General features: G+C 38.1%; 1 protein-coding gene across 5 annotated transcripts in view; it reads right to left on the reverse strand.

Annotated features, from left to right (window-relative positions):
• Positions 1–25,146, reverse strand: part of GLDN (gliomedin) — a 117,297-nt gene that overhangs the window by 8,811 nt on the left and 83,340 nt on the right. For 3 of the 5 annotated variants that reach the window (XM_064517361.1, XM_064517363.1, XM_064517362.1), the window contains 5 exons: positions 9,007–9,058; positions 6,681–6,698; positions 6,032–6,139; positions 3,501–3,647; positions 2,670–2,789 (listed from right to left, as the gene is read on the reverse strand). In XM_064517361.1, the coding sequence (XP_064373431.1) occupies positions 2,670–2,789; positions 3,501–3,647; positions 6,032–6,139; positions 6,681–6,698; positions 9,007–9,058 (445 nt within the window). Of the gene's footprint in view, positions 1–2,669; positions 2,790–3,500; positions 3,648–6,031; positions 6,140–6,680; positions 6,699–9,006; positions 9,059–14,034; positions 14,656–25,146 lie in introns of those variants that run through there. The other 2 variants (XM_026097082.2, XM_064517360.1) reach the window with 2 other exon arrangements.

The raw sequence follows: 25,146 nt of genomic DNA on the forward strand, positions 1-25,146 counted from the left end.
CTAAGGAAATAGATTTATCATTTCAAAATTTTATCTGAAGAAAACATTCTTATATTCTTATGTAAGAAGTTAGTTACAGTTGTAAAGCAGCATGTGTGTTCTCTTTTTATTAAAAGGGTATAAATATTTAATTTCCAGATTATAAAAGCTGTTTTATTCTTTGCATTTTGATAATGAGATCTCAGCCTACTGCTCATAAAAAGTAAAGGCTAGTTGAGGAAAATCTCTTCTGTGCAGAGTTATTTGAGCATAACTCTCCTTAGCACCACAGGGTTTCAAATCCTTTAAAAATCCACCAAATAGCTTATCTTCCAAAGCACCTCAGTCCACACTTTATAACAAGCTACCTGTGTAAATGGTCCTATTAGATCTTTCACAGCAGTCCTGCATATCTGTATCTCAATTAGGATCCGATTTCTGCTCAACTATCTACTTTGCATTGTAAGGAGCCTTTTCGGGCTCCTTTCTAACACTTCAATGCCCAGCACCTCCTGACTGAGCTTTTTACATGCTACTACAATTACATGCTATATTGAAAAAACAAGAGGGGGAAATAATTGATATATGTTCCATTCAGTATTAAACATTCAGTGTAACTGTTTAATAGCAGCTATAACAAAAAAGATTTTCATCTTAGCAAACTGTGCAGAACGATGGTCAGAGGGGGAAAAAATGTTAATGCACGTACTAAGCCTGGCTCACTCAAAACTACAAGCTAAAACAGACATTGCTAATGACTAATCACCAGTTATCTCCTTGCAGCAGACAATTTAGGTGCTAGAAAGCCTTAATACTGTGTACTTTGCCTACAAGGTAAAGGGCTAGTGATGTCGAACTGGCAGAAGAAAAAAATGGGAGAAGAATGTTTCAAATCCACTACCACCAAAAGCTTTTCTCTTAACACTGGAGAAGAACTCTGCTCCCCTCCCCACATCTTTATCACTGGAGCATAAAATCACATCACCCTATTAATGGTAAGACACACTGATCAGACTGCATATTTCAGACTTAACTGCATGAAGTTTTTATGTTATTCGCCTTTGGTATGCCTCTCAAGAAACTACATTCTCAATTACAAAAGAAAACCCACTTAACCAAACACTTTCAGAGATGACTCCTTTCTCTTCTAGAAATGTGAAAGAAGGAAGATTAGTAATCAAGACATTCTTTGCTATTCTTTTATTGGATCACTCTGACCTCACCAAAAACAAAACTTCTCATCTAGGAGGAAAATTTGTCCCTGAACTTTAGCAATACCAAGAGTAACTGCAAGCAGCAATCATCTTTGGTACCAAAAGCACTGTTGTCCAGTGTTTAAGGACAAGGACAGCAGAGGCCATATCCACCAATACCTTCTTCTCTAAAGCGCTTAGCTAATATTAATATATTTAAATCCATACAAACTTCAGGCATAGAAAAATATGCTCAGTACACTATATCTGTCAACATGTTTACAAAGTAACATGTAGACAGCAAGCTGCTTCCAACCAGTCACCTGCTAGTGGAGGAGATCTATTCCAATTAACCTTTCTCCATATATGCTTCACACCACAGAGGAAGTACTTCACTGATTAAAAACAAACATGCAAATGCACACACACACACACACACACACACACTTCATCTGAGGCATAATTTTAATCTATATGACAAAAAGAGCCACTAAAACATTGACAGAAGTTGTGACATGAAACACTGACTTGATCTTTTTAACACCCACAATACGAAATTCAATTCTTGGGCGTTTACTGGTGTCTAGCATATCTGAAAATCATACCAAAGATATTTCACAGCAGACTGTTAGTATGTCAGCATACAAATCAGTGACTAAAAAAACAAAAACAAAAATTCCCCAAAAGAACAAGACAGCTTTAGCAACTTGCCAATGCAGCAGCTATAATTCAGCTTATGGTCTATGAATCGGCAGTCTGGAAACTCAGATGTTGGTTCTGACATTATTTGCAGTACAATTCACAGCCAATCACTGCAGCAGTTTGAAGTTTAATTTCTCCTTTCTGAATATTAGAATTAGCTGTAGTTCATAAGCACAGCTAGAGTAGAGCAAATAAAGGAGTTGTGATCTACCTGTCACTTGGGATGGCAAAACATCTGCAATAATGATAAATAGCAAAAATAGAAAAGAACTAGAAATCTCCTTATTCCGAAACTTCTGTATTCTTTTGGACACAAAGTCCCAAAAAAGCCTTTTACCTTCCTGCAGCTTTTAAAAGTCTTGGCCAGCTCAGCTTACCTCAGTTCTGCCAGTGACCAGGCATTTCATTACATAAAATTAATTTCATTATGCAGCCTAGTTAACAGGTGGTATATTTACATATAATTTAAAAATTCAGCATTTAAAAGCTAAAAATTTCAACAGCATTTCTCTTACTTTCCAAACCTACCCCACCTAGCAGAAAACCCCACATGTAGATACTTTGCCTGAGGATTAAGAATAGAAGTAAAAGAGAGAGATTATACCAGAGGCAGCTTGCTGCTTCGTCTAGACTACATTTCAGCAAAACATTTAAGTATACGATCAGCTTTAAGTTTGTGCAGTTTTATTACAGACAACAAAATTAAAATATGCTTACTGCTTTGTGAGACTCAGAACAATGAGTATAATCTTGAACCTATCAATAACACTAGAGAGAACAAAGGAAAGAACTAACCTGTGCATTTGCTGCTGTATATGTTCTCCGGAAGGTGTGCTTTACCTTTACGTTTTCCTGGGGGCCCTGGGGGCCCAGGTGGTCCAGGGGGCCCTGGCGGTCCTGGCTCACCCTTTGCGCCTATGCACAAAACAGAGTATGATGTTGCAGGCCCTGTAGGCAAACAGGCAACCTGCAGAGAACTGCATGTGTCCACTGATATGATAGATTTGGAGAGATCTCTAAAGCAGCCTTACTTTTCTTAAGAGGTTGCTGTGTACAGGAATATAGCTCAATAAACTCACTGGATGCTGTTTGGTAGACGATGAACCATCTAGAATTTCAGAAGTTCTAACCCAATTCATCTGTCTGGATTACAGGCATCTACAGTGCTATAATTTTAGGCAGCTTCTATTTGTGACTGCCATGATGCTTCACTCATGCATTCCTGAATAGAAATCTGCCCCTTACTTTCTAATAGGAAAAAAAAATGCACTGTAAGAAAGAGTAGGAGGAAATGAACTGTCTAAAAGCATACTGGAAAGGATGGAATTCATACAACCTCCAGCCAAAACCTGAGTAGAAAAGCTTTTGTGTAACTGCATTATAAAGGGAACACAATCCCCTGGGCAGTTCTATTAACTTTCTGGAGCTACATACACCCTTGAGACAATTACTAAGGGATTCTAATATCTGAACAGTAGCAATACCCAAAAGGTCCACTGTGCATAATGTGGTTATATTTGTTGGTCCTACTCTTGTAGACCACACTCATGCTGCAAAAGCAGAGTATATCTTTTCTTTTTTCCTGTATGCTGTTCCAAGACAGCTCCTAAGAGCACTTCTTCCTACCTTCTAATATCACATTGTTGTTTGCATCCCCTTTTTCACCCTTTGCTCCTCTTGCACCTTTTCCTCCTGGCATACCATCCTTGCCAGGTAAACCCATTTCTCCGGGTTCTCCTTTTGCTCCTTGATCACCTTTTGGTCCTGGGACACCTACAAATAAAAAGCATTGCATTACTAACAAGGCACTGTTCCACTAATAAGCATGTTTCCTAAAGTAAATATACATATTTTTTTATACAAAATGTATTCACCTTATTAGGGTTTTTTTCCCCCTAAATTTAACTATGTAGGTATAACTTGTTTCGCTTTTTAACTGGATATTCTAGGGAAACAACAGCATACAATCCATTAGGTGCAAATACTGCATTCTTTACCGAGTGTTCTCCAAGTTTTGAATGTGAGATAGAGAGACCTGGCCCTTGCTAACAGTGGCTGGAGCACTCTTGCATAAGTAGGAATACTAAGGAAAAGTATGAAGTAATATATTTAGATGTCAGTAAAATATTGGTAACAGCTGTGATTTGTAAGGCATTAAAGAAGGGCATTTTCATGGCTCCTCTAGACTTTTTCTTGAAGTATTTACACACTAACATTTCAACATCTCTTTTGTCAAGACTAAAAAGAACCCCTTCATTTCCTCAAGAAGTACTTTCTTGCACTTTCAACATTTTCCACTGTCCCAACAGACCATAGATTTAGTTACGTAGTAACATCTTCACATGGCTACTATACCCTGCCTCTACACTTGTCATCAGAATGAACGATCAGTCCACATACTTTATGCACTTGATCATTTGGAGCAAAACATATTGAAAAAAGATGTTCAACAGTTTGTCCTGTATGATCTCAGTTGGAACCTTTTGCAGTAAGGAAAACAATGTTGTGCTGGTACAATTGACATAACATTCTGCACACACTGCTTCTATGGCAGCTAATATTTTCACACTTCAGAAGAGAGAAGTGCAACAATTGTACTACTAGAAGTGCGAGTGTTCTTGCAGGCATAGGTTAGCAATAAATCAAGTTTGTCAGAAGAAAACGCTTGTTCTTCTACTTATGATTCAATTATTTAAATTGATTTTGTGAAACCAGAAACAGAATGTCAGTTTGGGGGTGAAATCTGAAATGTGTCTTTGGCACGATTGCCACTAGATTCTCTGAAGACAGGTTCTCACTTCCATTTTCCAATTTTAAAATTTGTTGAGAAATACTAAAGTCCTAGGAACACATACTGTCTCAAACCACAGTAGAAAATCATCCCACTTGTACCTGCCAGGAAGCCCACATGGCAAGGTGCAAAGTCAGAATAACAGATGCGCTGCTATAAACATCTACCTGCTAACACCGGCCTGTCCACTCATCAGCATGCCCTTCGTCTTCTCCACTCCCCACACAACACTGCCATTCTGATGCCCTTTTGTCTCCTCACTCTCCCAGCATGCATAACGCACTTCTTCACACTCTGCCTTGAAGACACTGATTTTCAGTACTTACCTGCAAGTAGCTGTTGTGCATCAGATAAATCAGTAGATAAATCAAAGACTGCTTTGCAGTTTACAGCTGCTGAGCACAGTAACTACCTACCTACCATTTCAACTATTGCACAGTGATTTGATGGATCTAACATGCTAGGTCTACTACCCTTCTCAGTATTCAGCCCTTGCTCTGTCCAATTTCCTCACATGCTGATGAGCTGGACAGCTAACAGACAACAGCACTTCTGCTGCTGGTCCTCTCCGTTCTTCATAGAAACATGTCACAGTGAATACAGTAAGGTAGGCCAAACAGTTGACCAGCACATAAAATTGCTTGTGGACTGCACACAGCCTATGGACTATTGAGCAGACCTGATAAATCTGTTGGAGTCAATTACATTACAATAGTACCTGGAGACTCTGCAGGATTTAGACACTCCTGCATTAAGAAATGTAGCTGAGACTAACAAAAGCTACTCCAAGAATTTAAAGCCTAAATGGACAATATAGAAAAGAAGAAAAATATGGAAATATACTACTCCTTTCTCCAACCATAATTATTATGTATCTGGAACCCAAAGCATCTCCAGCCATAATTCTTACGTATATGGGACCCAAAGCATAGGGTTACCATAAAATTATGGTAACATATAACAATGCCCACCCCAAATTCTTTCTTTCTTTTTTTTTTTTTTTTTTAAGTCATCTGAAGCCCAAGTACCCTAATGTCAACAGGTTAAGGGAATAGAAATATTCTTACAATGACGGTATTTACCAGCAACTTCATAATACTGAGATTCAATTAATTTCATTTAATAGCTTTAATTCTTAATATTCTATAGTATATTTATACCTAACCTTCCTCTCTGTGAAATAAGCCAGAAGTAACCTACAAAAAGTCACCATAAGACAACAGATGTTATTTCTTTCAGCAAAGGCAGAATTCTGTACTATGTAAATTCTCCCTATACACTGAAACCCTGTAAAAAGGTCTAAAAGTAACTGCATTTGAACAGGAAGAAAGGATTTTTAACAAAGAAAATCAAAAACTAAAAATACCTATTTTTCCTCTTCTTCCATTTAAACCTGGTTCACCCTTTTGTCCTGGTATACCTGGAACTCCATCTGATCCATTGTAGCCAGGCAATCCATCCAGTCCAGGAGGCCCTTGACAGAACAAACAGCATAGCTGAATTTTCACTGTTAAACACAATTAATCCTTAAAACCACTGTATTTATTAAACACTATTAGACAATTGTCCATTATATTTGCTGTGGCAATACAGTATCATCCTTTTTTTTGTTTTATAGAAAAGAAAAATCGCTAACCAAAATTTTTAAAGAGATGTTTTTTAATGTTTAATTAAAATACCAGTTTATTCTTTCTTATCTACTCGTCTCTTCAGCTAAGTGCAGCTTACTGTCGATTCCATCTGATTTTAATCAAGTATGTTTTAGCAAATGTGAAACTATTCCACTCCCTCCAGCAGAGGGAGTGAACCTATAATACCTAAAGCACCCCCCTTCTCCGAAGGGGCACAAGTTGACCTAAGGACAGAAATTAAAAAAGCGGTCATTCAATCCTCCCTCATTCTAATTAGCAAAGGAAGATTATTCTCTAAGAGTTACTTTTCTACATTTCAGCATTTTATACCAGCAACTGTTTCAACTGTCCAAAAATGTTACTGCAATTATGAAAGTATCTTACCTGGGGGACCTGGGGGACCTCCATCAAGAACAAGCAAAAGAACACAAGAAAGAGAAGAAATTGTGAGATTAACCTAGCAAGAAAACAGAAACCAATTCCAAATTGAACTGATTAGCATTAGATCAGAAGAGTAAAAGGAAGAAAAAGCCCTTTAAATTTCAAAATGCATATCTATGGATTTAGCTGTTTTGTATTAAAATTAATAAAGAGGCATTAGCACAAACTCAGCTAGACTTACTGAAAGATTATCCTTATAAGCAGTTATATATACAAACCTTCTGCAAATTTCAAATGATAAAGCTTTAACAAGCAACCTCTAAAGCACAATCTCATTACTAGGGGTTTATGTGCCTTTCCAACACCACGAACCTAAGTCATCCAGCAATCATCATGTTTCCAATGTAAAAGGGTCTCTAAAATCATTTTATAGTAGTAGAATAGCTTTACAGTACTGGTGAATGCCATGATTAAAAATCCCGTAGAAAATACACTTTAAAAACACATACTTCCCTGTGTTTTTCAGTATTTCATCACAGTTCAGGATTCAGACTATTTATATAAGGAAAAAAAACAAAAAATTTGCCATTCCTATCAACTACATCTAAATCACAGTTGAGCTTTTTACATTTGATTGTTCTCTAGACTGGACCAGGTTGCCCACAGAAATGTACTGTATTTTAGAAACTGGACTTGCCTTAGTTATTCAGAAACATGTAACACACTAAAATTCATCTTGTTCTCTCTGACTTAGTTCCAGAACAGGGTCTTAATGAGAAGGAAGCATAGCAGGCAAGAGTAAGGTATTAACCAAAAATGTTTCTGTAACAAGATTTTTCTTATGTGATCTCCAATATACATTTGTTAAAAAACAGGGAAAGTTAGGAGGATACAAAGAAAGGTGCTTGCTGCAATTAAAGAATGAAATTAATTCTGCAAACATTTCTATCCAGCTGACAAAGTACTGTCTTGTTTCAAGAAAAACTCTAAAAAATAGAAAACTGTAGAAATTACAAGATCTCCCCTGAAGATGACAAATTTCAGCATTAATTAGAAAGCATTATGAGTAAAGTGAAAAGCATTTTATAATACCATTACAGGGATGATTGCTTTTAATCAGTACAGACAGTAACATCAGTTAATAACTGTCTGCCAATTCTCCACTAAATGACCATATTTTCCATGCTATGCATGTAATGTCCATTAGTACCCTCAATTACTTTGTCATCTAAAATTCTGAGGATCCTGATTATCCTTGTATCAGCATAAGATAAATAAGAAACGTGCTTGAGAAGTAGTAAATGTCATAGACGGTTATACTAGAGAAAGCTGTATTAAAGAGAGATACAACGTAACTGTGTGGAGAGGCACAATTTAGTTGCGCCAAGAGAGCAAAGAGGTGCCAAAGGCACCAAACAGCATGAATTCAGAATTCTGGAGCCCAAAGAAACACACAGTTAGGCTGTCTGTGGCTCACCCTCTGCTGCAAGCAGAATTGACCTGCAGTTTCAGAAGCAGTGTTTAACACCTGTCTATACTATGGTAATTCTCACTTGTGTTGAAATCAGTAGAGTCAAATGGCCCTTATAGCCAATTGAAAAGATAAACCAGACACCAAGTGAAGTATTTTCCTTAAACTCATACACAGTGGCTTATTTCCCGTCTTCTCATTTTCAAAGAGAATACACGGCTCAGTCCGTTATCATCTTCAAAGCCCATGAATTGGCTACTACTTGACATATTCTTCATCCAATCACATAGAAACTTCTCGCAGCTTCTGGTGCCCAAGCCATCACCTATTCCAACTCCCCACTGATATGTGAAACCAGATAACCTGTTATCACACTCCTAAAGCTGAGAAGGTAAAGACATTGCTTATCTAAGACCCACCACTCCACAGCAACTACTCAATGGAAGTAAGTTTCCATAACTTACATGTTCGTCCCATGCTATGCCTTTAATTGTGGGGACACATACAAAAATACCAAGACTAAATGTCAAGCAGTATTTTAAACGCTCAACTCTAATAAGCTTTGTTTATGAAAATTACATGGGAAAGAAATAGATACAGGTAACATAAGCTGAATTCCTTAAATTCCAGCATTTATAATAAGCAAGTATAACTAAGTAGTAAACTTTAAGTAAGTAGTTATCTTTTTAAAATAAATTTATCTTTTTTAAATAAATAATCAAATCAATGTGTAGATTCTGATAGAGTAAATAGCATATTTCTTTGACATTCTAAACTCTATCTCAAGTTCTCTGTAAACATTGTATTTTTATATTCCTGAAGGGAAAATAAGTGTAATGCTTATGGCCGTAGACATACCTGTTAAGCATATCCCTTTTGTGCTGTTACATAAATCCACCATCACTCGGACCTAATATTGCAAAGAAAATAAAGTTCAAAACAACGCATGCCATAACAATTCAAAGAAAATAATCCAGTTTACCTTGGCTACAAAAATCATACAGAAAACAAAGATGTAATTGTCTACCCCTTGCTTACAAGAACAAAATATTTAGGACTCTATTTTAACATTGTGACACTGTCTCTCTCTTTAAGCAGTGATTCTCTTGTAAGCATTTGATCAACATACCTCATTTTAAACCTTAATGAAGATGGTAAGAAAATACTGGGCAGACAACTCCATGTATTAGGCATTAAGATTTACACCTGACTGCAATTAAAATGCATGTTTTTGCTCATGCATGGTTCTATCAATGGAAGGCACTGAAAGCTGGAATCAGCCAGTAAGTGTTAAGTCCAAATATATTTTATATTTATACCAAATGATGGATACTTTTCCAACAAAGCACATCCAATATCAAAGATGAGCTATGTTCGAAGTAAGCCATTTGTTACCTTAGAATAACCCAGATTTGTGAAGCTGGAATGGACCTTCATCCATTCAAAATATTAAAATCCAGCAATGACAGACTTTATAAAACCAAGCTAGAGGAGGTGAATTCATACAGATGCTTTATATCTAGAGTGGACCAAAATTTATCAACTAAAGGGTCATCTTTACAAATACATTAAGTTTTTGGTATTTGCTTCTACCTTTCTTCCCAATTTATATTTTTAAACAGACATGCAAGTTCTTAATACAACACTTAGTCCTGCAGAGTAATGAACTCTCTGACTTCCTACAGACTTTAATGATAGCTGATGATATTCACCATCTTACAAGATCAAAGAGTTGCTATGCAAATGCTTAGGCTATGATTCCACAGATGCACTTCTTGACCATCATAGAGTAGTTCTTTTCCTTTCTATCATAAGCAAGCTTTTATCTTTATTTTTTATCTTCACGTTAATGTTTCATGCATTTTGTCCACCGAGCAGCCTGATCTTACATTGAAGTCAGCCCTGTTTCAAGCGCGGAGCTGGACCAGATGATTTCCTGAAGATCCCTCCAGCTTAAATTATGCTATGATTGTATATTCTTACACTGCCAATATAAACTTATCAGTTCCTCAGAGTTGTGTTTGCTTGATCCACACATACATCACCAAAGTTAAGATACCATTCAGTTTAGCACAATAGAGCAAATTGGAACTCAACAGGCAAAAGGAGTGAGTTAACCTCATACACCCAATAACACAGCACGCGGGGAGGTTTACACTATTCTCTGTATTTGTACGTAGGTTGCTGACACAGCTTTACAGCTATACCTATCTATAACAGCAAATATTTGCAACAAAGCCGTATCAGTCAAATTGCTAGTCTGCTGGCATAGCTGTATTTTCACTGGATGTGCTTCACTGTTATGGCACATTGTCTTTCCAGCCTAAAAGACACTCTGGGATAGATAAGGCCTAGAAAAATGCTCCTGAAGACTCTGTGAATGCTTGTATGGGCATCTGATGTACTAAGATCTCATCACATTTGCAGAAGGCTGAAATAAAAACCCAGAAGTGAACTGTTCATTGTTGTATGTCCTGCATGCTGAGAAACAACACTACAAAATGTTTTGCAACTCATCATCAAAACACCCAACACAAATAAGAAGAACATTACAAAAATGAGCACTAGAACTGTCTCAACTCTCTATAGGAAAGTCTAACTTTTATAGTCAAAGAGGAAAGATACTATTTCAGGTCTTTGCAATATATGGTAATTTATGAACATTTTTACATACAGAGTTGCACTTTTATTCAGCTTCATACAATTGCTTTATTTATAAATAAGGGAATACACTAGTCTCAAAACACAGAACAAGTGCAAGTTACTACGAAGGGCAAAGAATAACGTTTAATCCTAGCATCTAAGGTTATTTGCCACTGTCAATCTTTATTTTTATAGTTCATGCATCATTAGCTTCAAATGACTAATGTAACAGATTCAAATGAATGAAAATTATTTTGATGGCATGTCTTCTTTTGCTGCAAAAATCAAACTATATTTGATTACAGATTTCAATTCTGTCAGATACACTGGATTCCAGACTGTACTGAAACAGCTTTTATATTTAGAAGTTTTAGACTCAGTTTTTAACTTAGCAGAGAAGGGCTAACTGGTTTTGCATATCAGACTTTGTTTGTTCTCTTCCCTCTCACCCTTCGGAAGAACTTGGCTTCTACACTATAATTTATACAATACGTGTTGTCCAAGTTTTTTTTTTTTTTTTTAATTCAAGCTGCATTTTAATCTAAATGTTTTTGTTGAGATGGCTGAAGTGATTACAGCCAACTTTGGAGCCTTCCAATTATCTCAACAGCATTATTCTTGCCAATTGGTGCAATCTAGGTGACGTAAACAACATGGCACTGAAGAACTGAATGTGCTGTAACAAAGAGCCTACATCAGAATCTGCAGCTTAACTAGGAAAAGGTTATTACATCAGCCTTCCTATCAACCCGCATCGCATTCGCCAAGAAAGGTACAGATGTGATTATGTTGTTTAAATGCTATAAGCTTAGTTCTTTTTCCTGAAGACAGACAGAAAAAATGACAAATACCCTAAACTATGAAGCAATTATTCAGATAATTAAAGAGATACCCACAGGCCACCACCACCTCTTCCAATATTTTAAATCCCACTTTAAAAGTCACTGCTTATCAGTCACCCCCTCCCATCAGTCCTCCTGCAACAGCAGATTTGCCAATTTCCTATTTTTATTCTTTTAAAAATAAATACCATTATCAAAAAGCACACAACCAAAACCATATCCATGCTCTCGAAGCTGAAATATGATTTTTGATGCCTAATGTTATTTCAAAGATTCTTGAATGCTATCCACAAAACAGATTTCCCCCAACCAGCTGTTGTATACAGCTGTAAGATACTGACACCTGTTTAATATCAGGAGGTGCAGAAATCACCTCTACTAGAAGAGAGTCTGCTCAAGCAAAACCTCCATTTCAGGCCACATTCAGCAGAGCCCCGGAACATCACTCTAACGGCCACTGACACAATAGGAATCACCCCACCGCCCGCAAAGACCTTTAGCTCACGCCATAGAGTCCTCAGGTCTCCACATTGGAGCAAATAGAAAAATGGAGAAGGGGGTTGTCGGAGAATTCTTCTACGGATTTTTTCGCTTGAGCAAGTGAGACTGCACACAGTTAGGCACTTTTCTGAGAAGCAGCCAGAATAAAAAGTATTTAACGGAAATTCTGTAAGAACAAAAAGCCACAGAAAAACCCAAGCAACTCCCTGCAGGGTACATACATTTAAATGAAGCATGTCTTACACACAGTATCAGTCACATGTTGATTTACATGGAGAAGTTGCACAAGTGAATAATCATGTCACATGCTGTTAAAACATGCATCATGTCACTCAGTGCTACTTGGGGAGGGCAATAAAATTCATTTAAGCCATATCTGCTACTTAATGACGGACTAGCACGCTTAACTGCCAGTGCCAGAACTACCTAGGCATCTCATTAACGATCCTGGCCTGAGCACCTAACAGCACACAGACCCAACAGCGCTCCAGCCCTGCCAGGATCTGAATCTCTCCTGTGATAATTTTGTTTGTGGATCCTTTGGATTCAAAGCAGCAGTTCATATCAGATGGGACAAACTGAGCTGTAACTGCCAAACACAAAGAGGATTTGTTAAGAGAAACAGGAAGAAGTTTTGGCCAAATGTTTTGGTGAAGAATTCAGATACAGCACACAAAAACATTTGACAGATGTAGCATAATTTTGTAACATTATCTGATCCAAAAAAACCTAAGGAAAACATTCTATTTTTTCAGAGTTTTTTTCTACATGTTTCTAGCAAGTCATCTGAGTTTTCTAATTTGAAATAACTGCCCAGTAACAGAAACATGAAAACATATGGTTCACCAAAAAAACATTTATATTCCACTTTGACCCAAAATAACGTTTTACATTTTTTCTGAATTACCAAAGAAATTAGAGGTAAGTTATTCACATTATTTTAAGTATCTTTTGAGTTCAAAGCCATGTGATTTTAAGACTCCAAGAAATAAAATGCTCTACTGAGACACATACAGTCCAATGAAAAAGTCAGCTACGTCAGCAAGTCAAATCAGAAACTAGAACAGAATATCCGATACCTTTCAATGTGCCGTACTACCAGAAAACAAAAAACACATTCTTCTAATTGCAGAGGTCTCGTACTGCAAACTCTAAATTCAAAGCACAAGATAAAAATGGCCACTGGAAAAACAAACAAACAAACAAAAAACCCTACATCCTAAAAGCCCAAACGATTGCATTATCAAACTTTCATGCTATAAACACTTATGCCCCACAATCTTAATAACTACCAATTTCATACAGGTGTTACCACTGTAAAATTGTCCCTACAACAGCTTACTGACAATAATCTCAGTGGAACGTTACTGAAACATCACCTCCAGTTAGTAATTTTTAAAATTTGCAGAACAAACATGGGGGATTCCACCAGTGATGCAGAGATGTAAAAATCTGAAACCTCAGACACTTGAAGACTGACTTTTATCTAAATTATTACTAAATTTCTGTAGAAGTTTCATTAAATCCATGTTACTAGCGAACGATTTTGCTACATTTATCGACCTGACAATCATTTAGAAAGTTTAATCGTAACCTGTAAAATACAGGATCCGCCAACTACATGTGGCCTCAGCATTCACGAGCGACACTGAGCAGCGACTGTTCCCCAGACACTGGACTGCACGAAGAAGCGTCACGAAACGCGTATTCTCGCGCGCCCTCGAGCCTACAGCAGCAGAAGCGGACCAGACCTGGCGACGCGAGCGCCTTTGGGGGCCCGCTCAGGACCGAGCGGCCCAAACCGTCCCTGGAGCATCCCCAGGGGCCGGAGCCGGCGCCGGCGCCGGCACCAAGCGGGCCCCGCCGCTCGCCCCGCCGCTGCCCCCGGCCCCAGCCCTACCGGCACCATGGAGTAGGTCAGCAGCATGAGCATCTCGTCGTTCTCGGCGCGCACGTGGCCGCGGGCGCCCTCGCCGCGGCGGCTGCGCTTGCTGCGGGCGGCCGCGGGGGGCGCTGCCGCGGGGCCGCCGCCCGGAGGGGCCCTCAGGGAGCCGCCGGCCGCGGGGGGCCGCGCCGCCTCCAGCTCGCGCAGCGCCGCGCCCAGCTCCCGCCACTGCGCCAGGAGGAAGAGCGTCCCGGCGGCGCTGAGCGCCGAGAGCAGCCCCAGGGCGGCCAGCAGGCACCGCAGCGCCCGGCCGCCCGCCGCCTCCATCGCCGCGGCGTGGCTGCGCACCGGCGAGCCGCTGCCCGCGGGGAGGGATTTATGCCCCCCGGCGCCGTGGGCCGCAGCCCGGGCGGAGGGAGTGGCGCCGGGAGCCGCCGGGCCGCAGGGGCAGGGGACGGGGGAGAGACAGGCCGGGGGGCTCGGGGCAGGGGCGAGGAGAGCGGGCAAGGGCCGCGGCGGCGAGCAGGGGACCCCGGAGGCCTGGGCCCGGGTCCGCCCCCTGCCCCTGCCGCCCGTGGGGGGACACGGTGCCCCCTGCCAGGAAAGCTGGGCTGCACTGGAAGCGGCAGCACAGCCACTTCCGGGGGAAACAGCATGTACTGCCTATTCCCATAGTCACGGCATGCTTCTAAATGATTCAAATTATACACGACTTTTTCCATTAAGATCCTCCTCAACTGCCTCCCCCAAAGCTACAGTGCGGGCAGTAAGCGATACTGCATCGTAAAAATCACTTCTTTATACGTATACGATCCTTCTGCAGTTCATACCATCACTCTGCTATTATAGCAATATCATGTGCAATTTGCTAAAAACAATTTACGTACTGTCGTAGATGTACAAGTTCAGACTTTTTCCAAATTATTCTTGCAACACCTTCTGTGATATGTAATTAACAAATTTTGCTCCCATTTACTTCATAGTAAATGTATGAAAATGAGTTGTCCAGAATTTCACCATAAACCAGCGCAAAATTTGACCAACTATGAAGACTGCATAAAAAACAAAGTCTCTAAACTGAAAAGAACATTTTTAGAAAAGTTAAGTTTTAAGCTGAAGGCCAAAGCAGTGCTTTCTGTCACTGCTCCTATCTCAAATCGATCTCAAGAAATCTACACCCTCGGAGTGCCAGGTTTCTTACAACAGGGGGGTTCCTTGTACTCGATCTTAACCTTGTCAGAATGATGGTTCTCCAGAGATTGCTGTGACTGATCAGGCACAACATTTTCCCTTTATCCTAACTATGCTTTTGACTTGCTCACAGTGCACTGAAGGGTATTAGGTCAAATGCAGGTGTTTAAACCTAATATAGGCAGTTCTGCTCCCATCAGTTAAAGAAGGCAGAGAAGCCAGAACAAGAAAACAACTCTATCACATTAAAGCTCTCATCTCTCCAGGAAAAAAAAGAAAAAAAGAAAAAAAGAAAGCCACAAAAAGCATTGGTGTTCTGAGGTATCACACTGCAGACAGAGCTAGTTTCCACTTTCTTTATGAAACTATCAGGATGGGTTTAGGCAGAGTGGGATAAAAGTAAAGGGGCAAAATCACCATTCCATCTCGTCCTGTAATGACAGTTAAGACAGAATAATATCATCATATATCCACAGGAGTAAGGCTCACCAGCATGCTAATCTCTTTCATAAGCAAACTCTGAGGACAGGCATCCTATGCAATCATTGCACAAACTTGAAAGTCTGCTTTTGCATTTGCTGTAATACAGGAAGGATCATGGGGATTTCTTTCATAGTTCATACACATTGCAAAAACACATAAAATGATGATTTAAGACTATTGCAAGCAGATTTGGAAAAAATACATTTCAATGTATTGGGCAAATATGTCCTACCTTATGTCTTAGGAACCATTTCACACTATCTCAGATCTGTTGTGCTCAACTTCTGTCAGAGAGATCACAGTAAGTTTTTCAGCTTTCACCATGCAAAACAAGACCAGGAATCCAATGCCTCAATCAGCTGGTATTTTTAGAAACCAATACATTATTTAAAACTTAATTCAGCTTTTAAAAAAAAAAATCATACTGAGGGAACTGCACTTCATTATACAATTCTCTTTACATTCCCACTATTAGCTTCCAGTGAAGCGTTAAACAAAAAAGAAACTTGCTGAAGTTTAAATTATTACTCAAGCTCTTACAGTATTGTTGCAGGAAATCCATTGCACATAAGCAGATTAACATCATACAGATAATGTATATATCTTTATGCAGGATGAATGGACTTACAATGTGTTTCACCAGTAAAATATAAAATAGTGACATTCTGAGGAATAACGACAAAAATAAACATGCAACCGTCCCTCAATACCACCTCTGTGAGGCCTTTGCCCTTGGCAAACTTTTCTAAAGATCACAGAATTGTACTTTACATGTGAATAGTTTCTTACATGGCAAAGAAGATTACAAGAATTATTGTTTGTTCTGCAATTGATAGCCTAGTCTATTATAAAAGCGCATATATGAGTTTTGCTTATACTATAAGCCTTATGAAGGACAAAAAAAAAAAAAAACACATCACATAGAAATTCCTAAAAGAGATTATATCTTAAACAAACTTAGTTTATAATTTCATAGATATAATAAAACCAGTAAGTATCTATCATAATAGCAAACTAAAGCTTCTTTCTTTCTGAGAACATAAATGGAATAGAACTGCACTCCAGAGACCATACAGCACAACAAGCAGTGATCCTTCACCTTTATTGTGCATTTCAGAGTATAATGGTTGAGTAAAAAGTGTATAATAATCATGAGCTACCATTTGGAGAATAACAGAGGCAATACAGCAGTCTGTCTCCCCATCTGTCTAATCTTGCGGAATTTTTTCTGTATTATGATCAAAAAGAAACAGAACACTTTATTAAAAAACTGAGCTGTCTGGATCACTATGAACATCCTATCCAGGGCTGCGGTCAAGGGGGCTGCTTAGCTGGCAGAGTTGCAGGATTCTTCCTCAGGTTGTTAATTGCTCCAAAGTGGCTATCTATACCTCAGACTACACAGCAATCTGTGCAGGTATTGTGCTTAAATCACTAGAACACAAGGAGTTTCAGCTCTGTTTGGAAATCTCCCTTTTTTTGGAAGTCAGGAATCATTACATAGAGCACAGTTTTGTGCAAAGGGGCTCCCAAGCTTAGACTGCTTGGAAAGTCCCATTATCTGCTCTAGCGGCAGAAGCAGCTGTCTTACTGGGCTGTGGACACACCTTTCTGGGCTCTCTGCTGCATATTTTCCCCATATCATATAACCAGCACTCCCGCTCTCTACTACTCCCACTTTAGGGCTTTAGTTCTATGTCCCCATCTACATCTCCTGTCCTTGTATCACACACTTCAAGTTTCTGTCCATCCATGCGACACCTCTCATCAACTGTATGCAGTCTATCTTATGCTCAGTGGTCCTGCTCCGACTCCAACATTAAAAATCAAAAGTCCCAGTAGTAGACTGGTGAGCAGCAAAGCAGAATGGAGGCTTGGGAATGCTGCTGCTAAGTTCTGGAAATGTTGCTCTAATTTCCTTATCAGAACAAAAGGAAAAGTATGCTTAGTAGCAATCCAAACCAATGTGAGAAAACTATTATCCTGTATACCCTTTACTCTTTTTCAGGTAGATCAGCAGAATGCCAATAAGCAGCACTTCATTAGCTTGGATGAGATTACTTTCTGTCATTTTAGGAGTTGTTCCTCTAAAGCATGTCCTAAAACAAATGCGCATATTAACTGATATGCAGGGAAGCACGGCATATAAAGAACATATAAATCTGATGTGTGTTCTGTGGGAACTAGAATGAAACTATTACATGCAAATGCAAATACATCACATTTATTCTTTTAACAATTCCAGCTTAGTCATATAGTTCAAATAAATGGTTAGGAGATAAAATACAGCGTTACCACAAGAGGTATTTTTGTATCCAAATTATATACTATGTATATAATGAACAATATCACTTGATCATTCTGAGGCAGAGAATGTATTCAGATGGCATCACACTTAACTAATTCTCCCACTTATATTTTACTTTGCAAAAATAGTTATTACTTATATCCCATCTATTTAAGTAACTTTCCTAGTGATAAAGCATACTGGAGATTGGCACATTTTTTCACTTGGATAACTGATGCTGAAAGATAGACCAAGTTGCTGAAGATGATGCATATGTAAGCTAAATAACCAAACTTCCTCTGATGATGCCATTAAAAGGAAATACGCGAAAGCAGATTATAATCCTTATGAGCATTACTAGAAAGAAGAGGGTAATCTCTTTCTCTGAACTAGTTAAAGAGAAAAAGTTCTTATAAAGCTTTCCTAACCTCCCATGTTAACTGACAGAATAGTTATACAGAATCTCCCTTCTTCTCAAGAAATATGATGCAAGTTAAATATATTTGTTTTAGGGTTCCAAATCTGTGTAAGTAGAAGGGGAAGATCATCATTTGGACTCTTGAATTGATTAATAGTTACGCTTTTCAGTAAATTTCTTGTGCTTTGAGACATTTGATACTGATAACTGTTCCCACTAGTTGTTCAGCATGGATATACTCAGGAAAGCTAGGTACAGTATGAGCTATAAAAGCCCTTTCTCTTCCTCTCTGTTATCACTGCTTAAACCATGTGATACAGCAGCAGCCAAGCAGCTGCACAGTTCCTCCATCCAAATCATGGTTGTGATCCAATACTGGCACTGAATCCAACATTGTTTTACTATAGCAAGGCTTCAGCTCTAAAATGTTAAAAGGCTTAATTTTGAAATTCATATTAGGTCTTGTTCTATTCATGTCTGAAAAAAAATGGAGTATGTAGGCTGGAAATGTCTTTGCAATAACTGTAGGTCAGCTACAATAGCAGACTCTCAGTGATTCAGACTGCACTAAGCTACGTGATTAACCTCACCCCGCAGAGTTACCCCAGGCTTATATCAATGCAGCAGACACCAGAATGCAGCCCACTGCATTTCTGCAGATACATTCCATACACAATATAGCATATTGGATATACAGACCTGCTTTTCATGGAAAAAAAATGTATTTTTAAGAATTAGAAGAAAATAAAGTATGCAGGAAATAGGATAAACCTGATCGTATATCAGAAGAGGTCTTTTTTCTGTTGGAAGAAGCTTTGGATGTATATATAAAATACAGTAGAAGGGATAATGTGATTAGTTTTGCATACCAGCCTAGGGTGAAAGGTATTAATAGGAAAGAATGTATGTAGCATTTTTTTCATTGCTATACTTTTGTAGGAGGACTTAAGCATAAAATCAGTTCTAACAAATGGATGGGTCCTAAACAAACATATGTTATTATCAAAACAGCAGAAAATAAATAAATAAAAAAAGAATGTCACAGTACTGGAATAAGTGAAATTAACCATAGGAAGAACAAATAATATTAGATAGGGTAACATCCTTTCAAGCATTAATTTATATACAAATGAAACTTCTGGATGGAAAGGGTTGGAATTGCTAGATAATTTTTTAGTTAATGACTTACTAGCCTGAAAAACCTGAAGCTCTGCTCTTGGCCTCTAAGTTTCCATTGTGGATGTCAGTGGCGCAAGAAATTAAAACTCTTTAAAGCAACAGCAAGAGATATCTTAAGTAGTTCCCCTGGTTTTAGGCAATTACTGCTTAATATAGGTTTGAAAGAATTAATAAATTTATGCAGAGTAAATGATATACCAGCTGTTATTTTCAAATATTTAATGATAAAACTTAAATTAAGAACCAACAAAAAGCCATTTCTAACTAAGCAAGCCAAACTTGTTAAAACCCAAAGTAAAATTCAAATATTTCAAGTTGTACAGCACAAAGAATATGATGTAAGGGTATTAACAGAATATTTCATTGCCTTTAGGTGACCATTCAGTAATCCTGGAGGAAGATGCCTTAGAGATGCATCATTAGAGCACTGGCAGCTAAAGGAAACTTTCCCAGAAAAGTATTCAGAATTCCTCCAACACACATACACGTTAGAAAAATCAAAGCTGAATCAGAGATGACTTAGAGAGTAAACTCAAAAAGAACAACTCAAGCACCATGACTACAACTGCCTATTCATAATTTAAACTATGGGAATAAAAGCAACTGAACAAAGCACATGACAAATGGCTCGACAGATCTATCACATCTTTGTAACACCACTGGAATCTGGAAACAGTGACTAGAACTGGAGAAATCCACTAGATGTGAATCCTTGAAAAAATGGTCCTTGCTTTTTGCAAAAGATTGTGTAGATCAGAAAGGCATCACAGGAATACAAGGACACTCCCCACCCTCCACAACCCTCCCAGGAATTAAATATCGTTTGTTATGGAACCTAAATTGTCCTCTATGTTGAGAGTAGCACACAAAACATCACCAAAGAACATTTTTTGGTAATGGTATTCCAATAATGCAGGAAAAATTCTGAGTTATATACTATCGGAACTCTCTTACATAATCCACTTTTTCGGGGATCTGTGGATGTCTCTGTGGCCCAAAGATGCCAGACTGGAAGAAGGAAAATAGACAGCTGGATATAAAGTAGAGCAGCCATGAGGTTTCCTCTCTACTTCAGAGATGTCTCCTCCTCTCCCAATTACAGTGGGTGTAGGTTGCATCTGTCCCTCTTAAAGACAGTATTGCAAGTAGTATAACCTAACAAAGATTATAACTATCTCTATATTTTGGTAATTTTCAATTAGAAAGTAATGAATATGAACACTGTTCTAGCTTGTTTTCTCTGAACATTTCTCTGTCATTCATTTTATTCACTACTGTAATTTACAGAAAATTAAAACTAGTTTTGCCTATTGAAACACTTTAAATAATTTGATATATCATTATACACTTCACAAATATACATAAGACTATTTTTAAAGCCAAGAAATAGAAATGACACAATATAATTTATGCTTAACAAATCGCACAGAAGAAATTTCAAATACTGTATTTATTACAGGTATCTATTACTTTCAGAAAAGCGAATGCAATAATAGACAAAAACAGCTGCTAAAGCAATGCACCAACTGTGCTGGGATAATTCATAAATGAAGATGGCAATGTGATCTTAGAACATTCACAGGAAGAAAAAAATTGCTAGGTCTATTAGGTAGATCACTATATGCACTATATACTAGCTCAAGTCCAAACTACAGCACATTTCCTTTGAGGTTCACACCATAGTATGAAAGATACAAAGGGATAACTAAAAGGTAACTCAGAGACTATGATGGCTATATAAAGGTAACTGAGACAATATATTAAACATAGCAGTAAAAATTATACATTATAAAGACATCAAAAATGACTAACTTAAAGCAATTTTTAAATTCATTTACCCTGTTTTCATCTTCAAAGTTGACTGATAATACTCTAGAATTGGATCTTCTTCAGTCAGAAGAGTCAGCGTTTCCATTAATAATCAAATAATTACCAACTAGCTGTTTATCAGGATAAAATCATGTCCACTGGATTAATTAAACAGGAACCTTGAATAACTTATCCATAGCACCCCTCTGCCTGTTAGACAGGCATGGAAATTAAGTGACCACACAGTTAGACCTCTACCTGAGAACAAGATGAATCGCATCCTATAAATGCCTGTTTTTCCTCTACTGCTAATAAAGCAAGTCCAGAAGATGGGTTCAGACATACATGTCTAAAATTAAGGGAGATGAATCCTACTCATAGAAACATTACCACTCAGGGTGGGTGGGATATTAAGATAGATCTTATTTCAGACACATTTCATAAAAGATGGTCTCTACTTCAAAGATTTTATAATCTCAGCTGAAGTCAGCATACAACAGGAGCAGGAAGCAAGGAAAGCAACAAGTGATGGAGTGCTTATTTATTAGATTTTTATTATTAGATTTGTTTATTAGGCTATTCAAGTAGTTATTTATCCAGATGTACAAGTTTCAGGAATATCTGCTTTTATGACTCAGTTGTACACTCAGAATGTACACTTCTAAAACTATATTTTCAAAATTTTGCCTTATTTAGGGAGAAAGTGTTGAAAACAGTCAGGTTTTGCCAGACGGGAGGGAGTGGACACACACACACACACACAAATCCAAACTTGTTTCAGAGCTGCATATCTCTTAATTTTCAGAGCATAAAATGTGCAAGTCCGTGCAGATCTCAAAATGGCACATGGCTATGACACAACATTCAAATTGTTCTGGGAATACAGGATGGAGGGGGCACTCTGGCAGAATACTTGGTTCCTTTACAGGCATTGTAGATACAGCCCACGTCAACAGCAAACAATTTGGCACATTGCAAGTCTGGGAAGAATCCTCTCAAAGTGCACTGTCTGAATTTATGTCCCTTGCTGCCACAGGAAAAGATCTGAAGGCACCACAAAAGGATAAGATATGCCACGAATCATGACAAGTTGTGCTTTTCCAAACAAGCAGATCAAGTCAGAAAGACTTAAGAAAAGGGTCATTTTATTAAACACCGGAAAAAGTCCACAAGAAAATGCGCATGACAGACTGGATGCTACAGGACTGCAGTTTCAATAGTGCTGAGCACCTACACTTTCTGAAGTGCCTGGGTCCTCTTAAAAGTAAGAGGCTGAAAGCAATGGTCAGGTCTAACAATATTCTTGAGAGCAGTAAGAGGCTGTATTGGCACGTACATTCTATATTACAGACAACAATACCAGAATATCTGGGCAGCTGAGCTGAAACTCTTCTGCTATGCAGCCTTTTCTGCTGTACGACCTTTTAGCCTTAGGCTAGTATCTTTTGCTATGTAACCTATGCTATGCAAAGCTAGTTTCTATAAAACAGAAACTGCAGTGCTAAGTGTAGTTGCCAGTCTTAGTTCAGTGTCCCAAAAGCCAACGTGTAAAATGGATGCATTTATTAACAAAAAATTACAGACTAATGATTTCATCACAGGATAAATACAGGATAAATAGACAGCAACACAATTTATTTTTCTTCTTCTTTTCTACTATATTTTTTACCACAGCTATAATATTTTCTAGCGTAACAGCCAATTAGTAAGATATTCAGGGAATACTTCAGTGGAGATCACTGCAAAATATTTTTATGATCCTTATGATCCTCAGGAACATATAAGTAACCTGCCTTTTCATTTTAGACAGTTTCTATCACTGTGGTATAAAATTGCATACTCTTTCCAATGTTGTTCTTATTTCTAATCAAGATTTGGACCTTTGTGTCGATAATGACAGATAAACCTAAAGAGAAATTATTCTTCTCTCAGAAACATATTTCATAATTTCCCAAGCTCATATTTATTGCTTATCTTTTATTGAGGCTTTTTCTTGAATTCTTAAATAAAAGAAGGTGCATAAAAACAAGCTGCAACATAAACAAGTGCCCAGGGCATCCATTGCTTCTATTTGTTTTCTCTGTTCCCACAGTTTAATTACCAGATGGTCATTTTTACATCGTCACTTTACAAATTTTGCATTGTTCCTCCATAATCTAGATTACTCATGTATTTTGATAAAATCTTATTTAGTATGATCATGCTCTTCCCGCCCTTTTTTTAAACACAGCATCTCTACAGGATGTGATACTGAGTTTTTGGCAAATCCAAGCAGCACTACCAAGAACACAGAAACAACAGTACTGACACCAGGGCCTTGTATTTTGTATCCAGACAGTTCTAGAATGATTCAGCTCATTAGGCTACTCTCAGCAGAGATCAGATGCAGCCTGGGCTTGCACTGGTCCTAGGATATATTTCTTTTTATTCTTTTATTGATACAATTTGGAGGCTGATGAGTATTTTTGAATAGCTAACTGACTATGAAGAGCTGCCTAGTTTGCCTAGGCAAATTAGTTATTAATATTAATTTTAAAATGAATGTTCATGCATGGGTGATTTTGTCTTTTATGTCTTAAAGAATTAGATCACTATCTATTACAGGTATGCGGGGAGGCTGCGGCAAGTAGAGATGAGGATTATTGAGCATACCAGTTTTATATGAAGCAGAGCTACAATGACTGGTTTGCTTGTTCATTAAAAAAAAAAAGAACATTCATAACACAAAACACTCATAACTTGATTCTCCTGGTTATCACTTAAATCTTTATTCAATTATTTACTTATTTTTTATAGAAGATCTACTGGACCTAGCATCCCAGGAGCCTAAAAATATAATTTAAATCATCAGGAAAAATATGTACCAGGAGATTTCCTCTTGATTACATATGCCAGTCTTTCATCTTTACTGAACCCCTGGCAGTAAAGCCAGGGATTTCAGTCATACAACCATACATCTCATACACAGCACAGAAACTTCCACCTGTTTGGAACCCACCAAACACAGATTCTGCAGAGAGGATTTTGCACAGAGAAAGTGTTTCCATTATCCTGCTTTCCTGGATGTAGTTTTCAGCAAATGTGTCTCTGCACAGAAATAAATTTCAGTAGGGCCTCCCTAATTTGGGCTAGCTTGTTGTAATTACTTTCTAAAAAAAAATGTGTTTTACGTGTGTACTCACACCAGCAAATGTGAACAACTGTGTAACAGACAAGCTAACATTTTATCTTAGCGCCAGCTGATAAACATAACAACCAATGACTCAAATGTCTGACCTGTGCAGGCTGTGGTAAATTCTGCTTGTTTGGACTTCATGGCTTATCAGAAAGGACCCAGACTGGGCATACTTACTTCATATGACCTTAGAATCAAAAGTAACTTTTACTGATCACAACATCTGGAATATATCTTGGGTCATACTCTGGATTCCCTCAGAGCTCCTGAATTCCTAGCTCACAACCAAAGGGCAATTTTGGTTGTTTTGGTCCATGATCACACTTAACTATTTTGCTTTTGCGAGCAGCTTCTTCTGCAGACAATTACAATTATTGCACTGTGTTGCACAGCATAAGGTAGTAACATTCCATCAAACACATACACGAGAGAGCATCTGTACAGCATCTGTGTTTCTACAGAACTGGCTTTAAGCCTTTACAGGCTGGAGCTAATACAGGAGTTTAAAACAATATAATTCAGCACAGAGGCGATTATTTTGGAGCAGCATCTTCAACCTGAAACTCTACACAGTTTTAATTTGGC

Source organism: Dromaius novaehollandiae, chromosome 10 (genome assembly GCF_036370855.1).
Source record: "Dromaius novaehollandiae isolate bDroNov1 chromosome 10, bDroNov1.hap1, whole genome shotgun sequence".
NCBI classification, from domain to species: Eukaryota; Metazoa; Chordata; class Aves; order Casuariiformes; family Dromaiidae; genus Dromaius; species Dromaius novaehollandiae.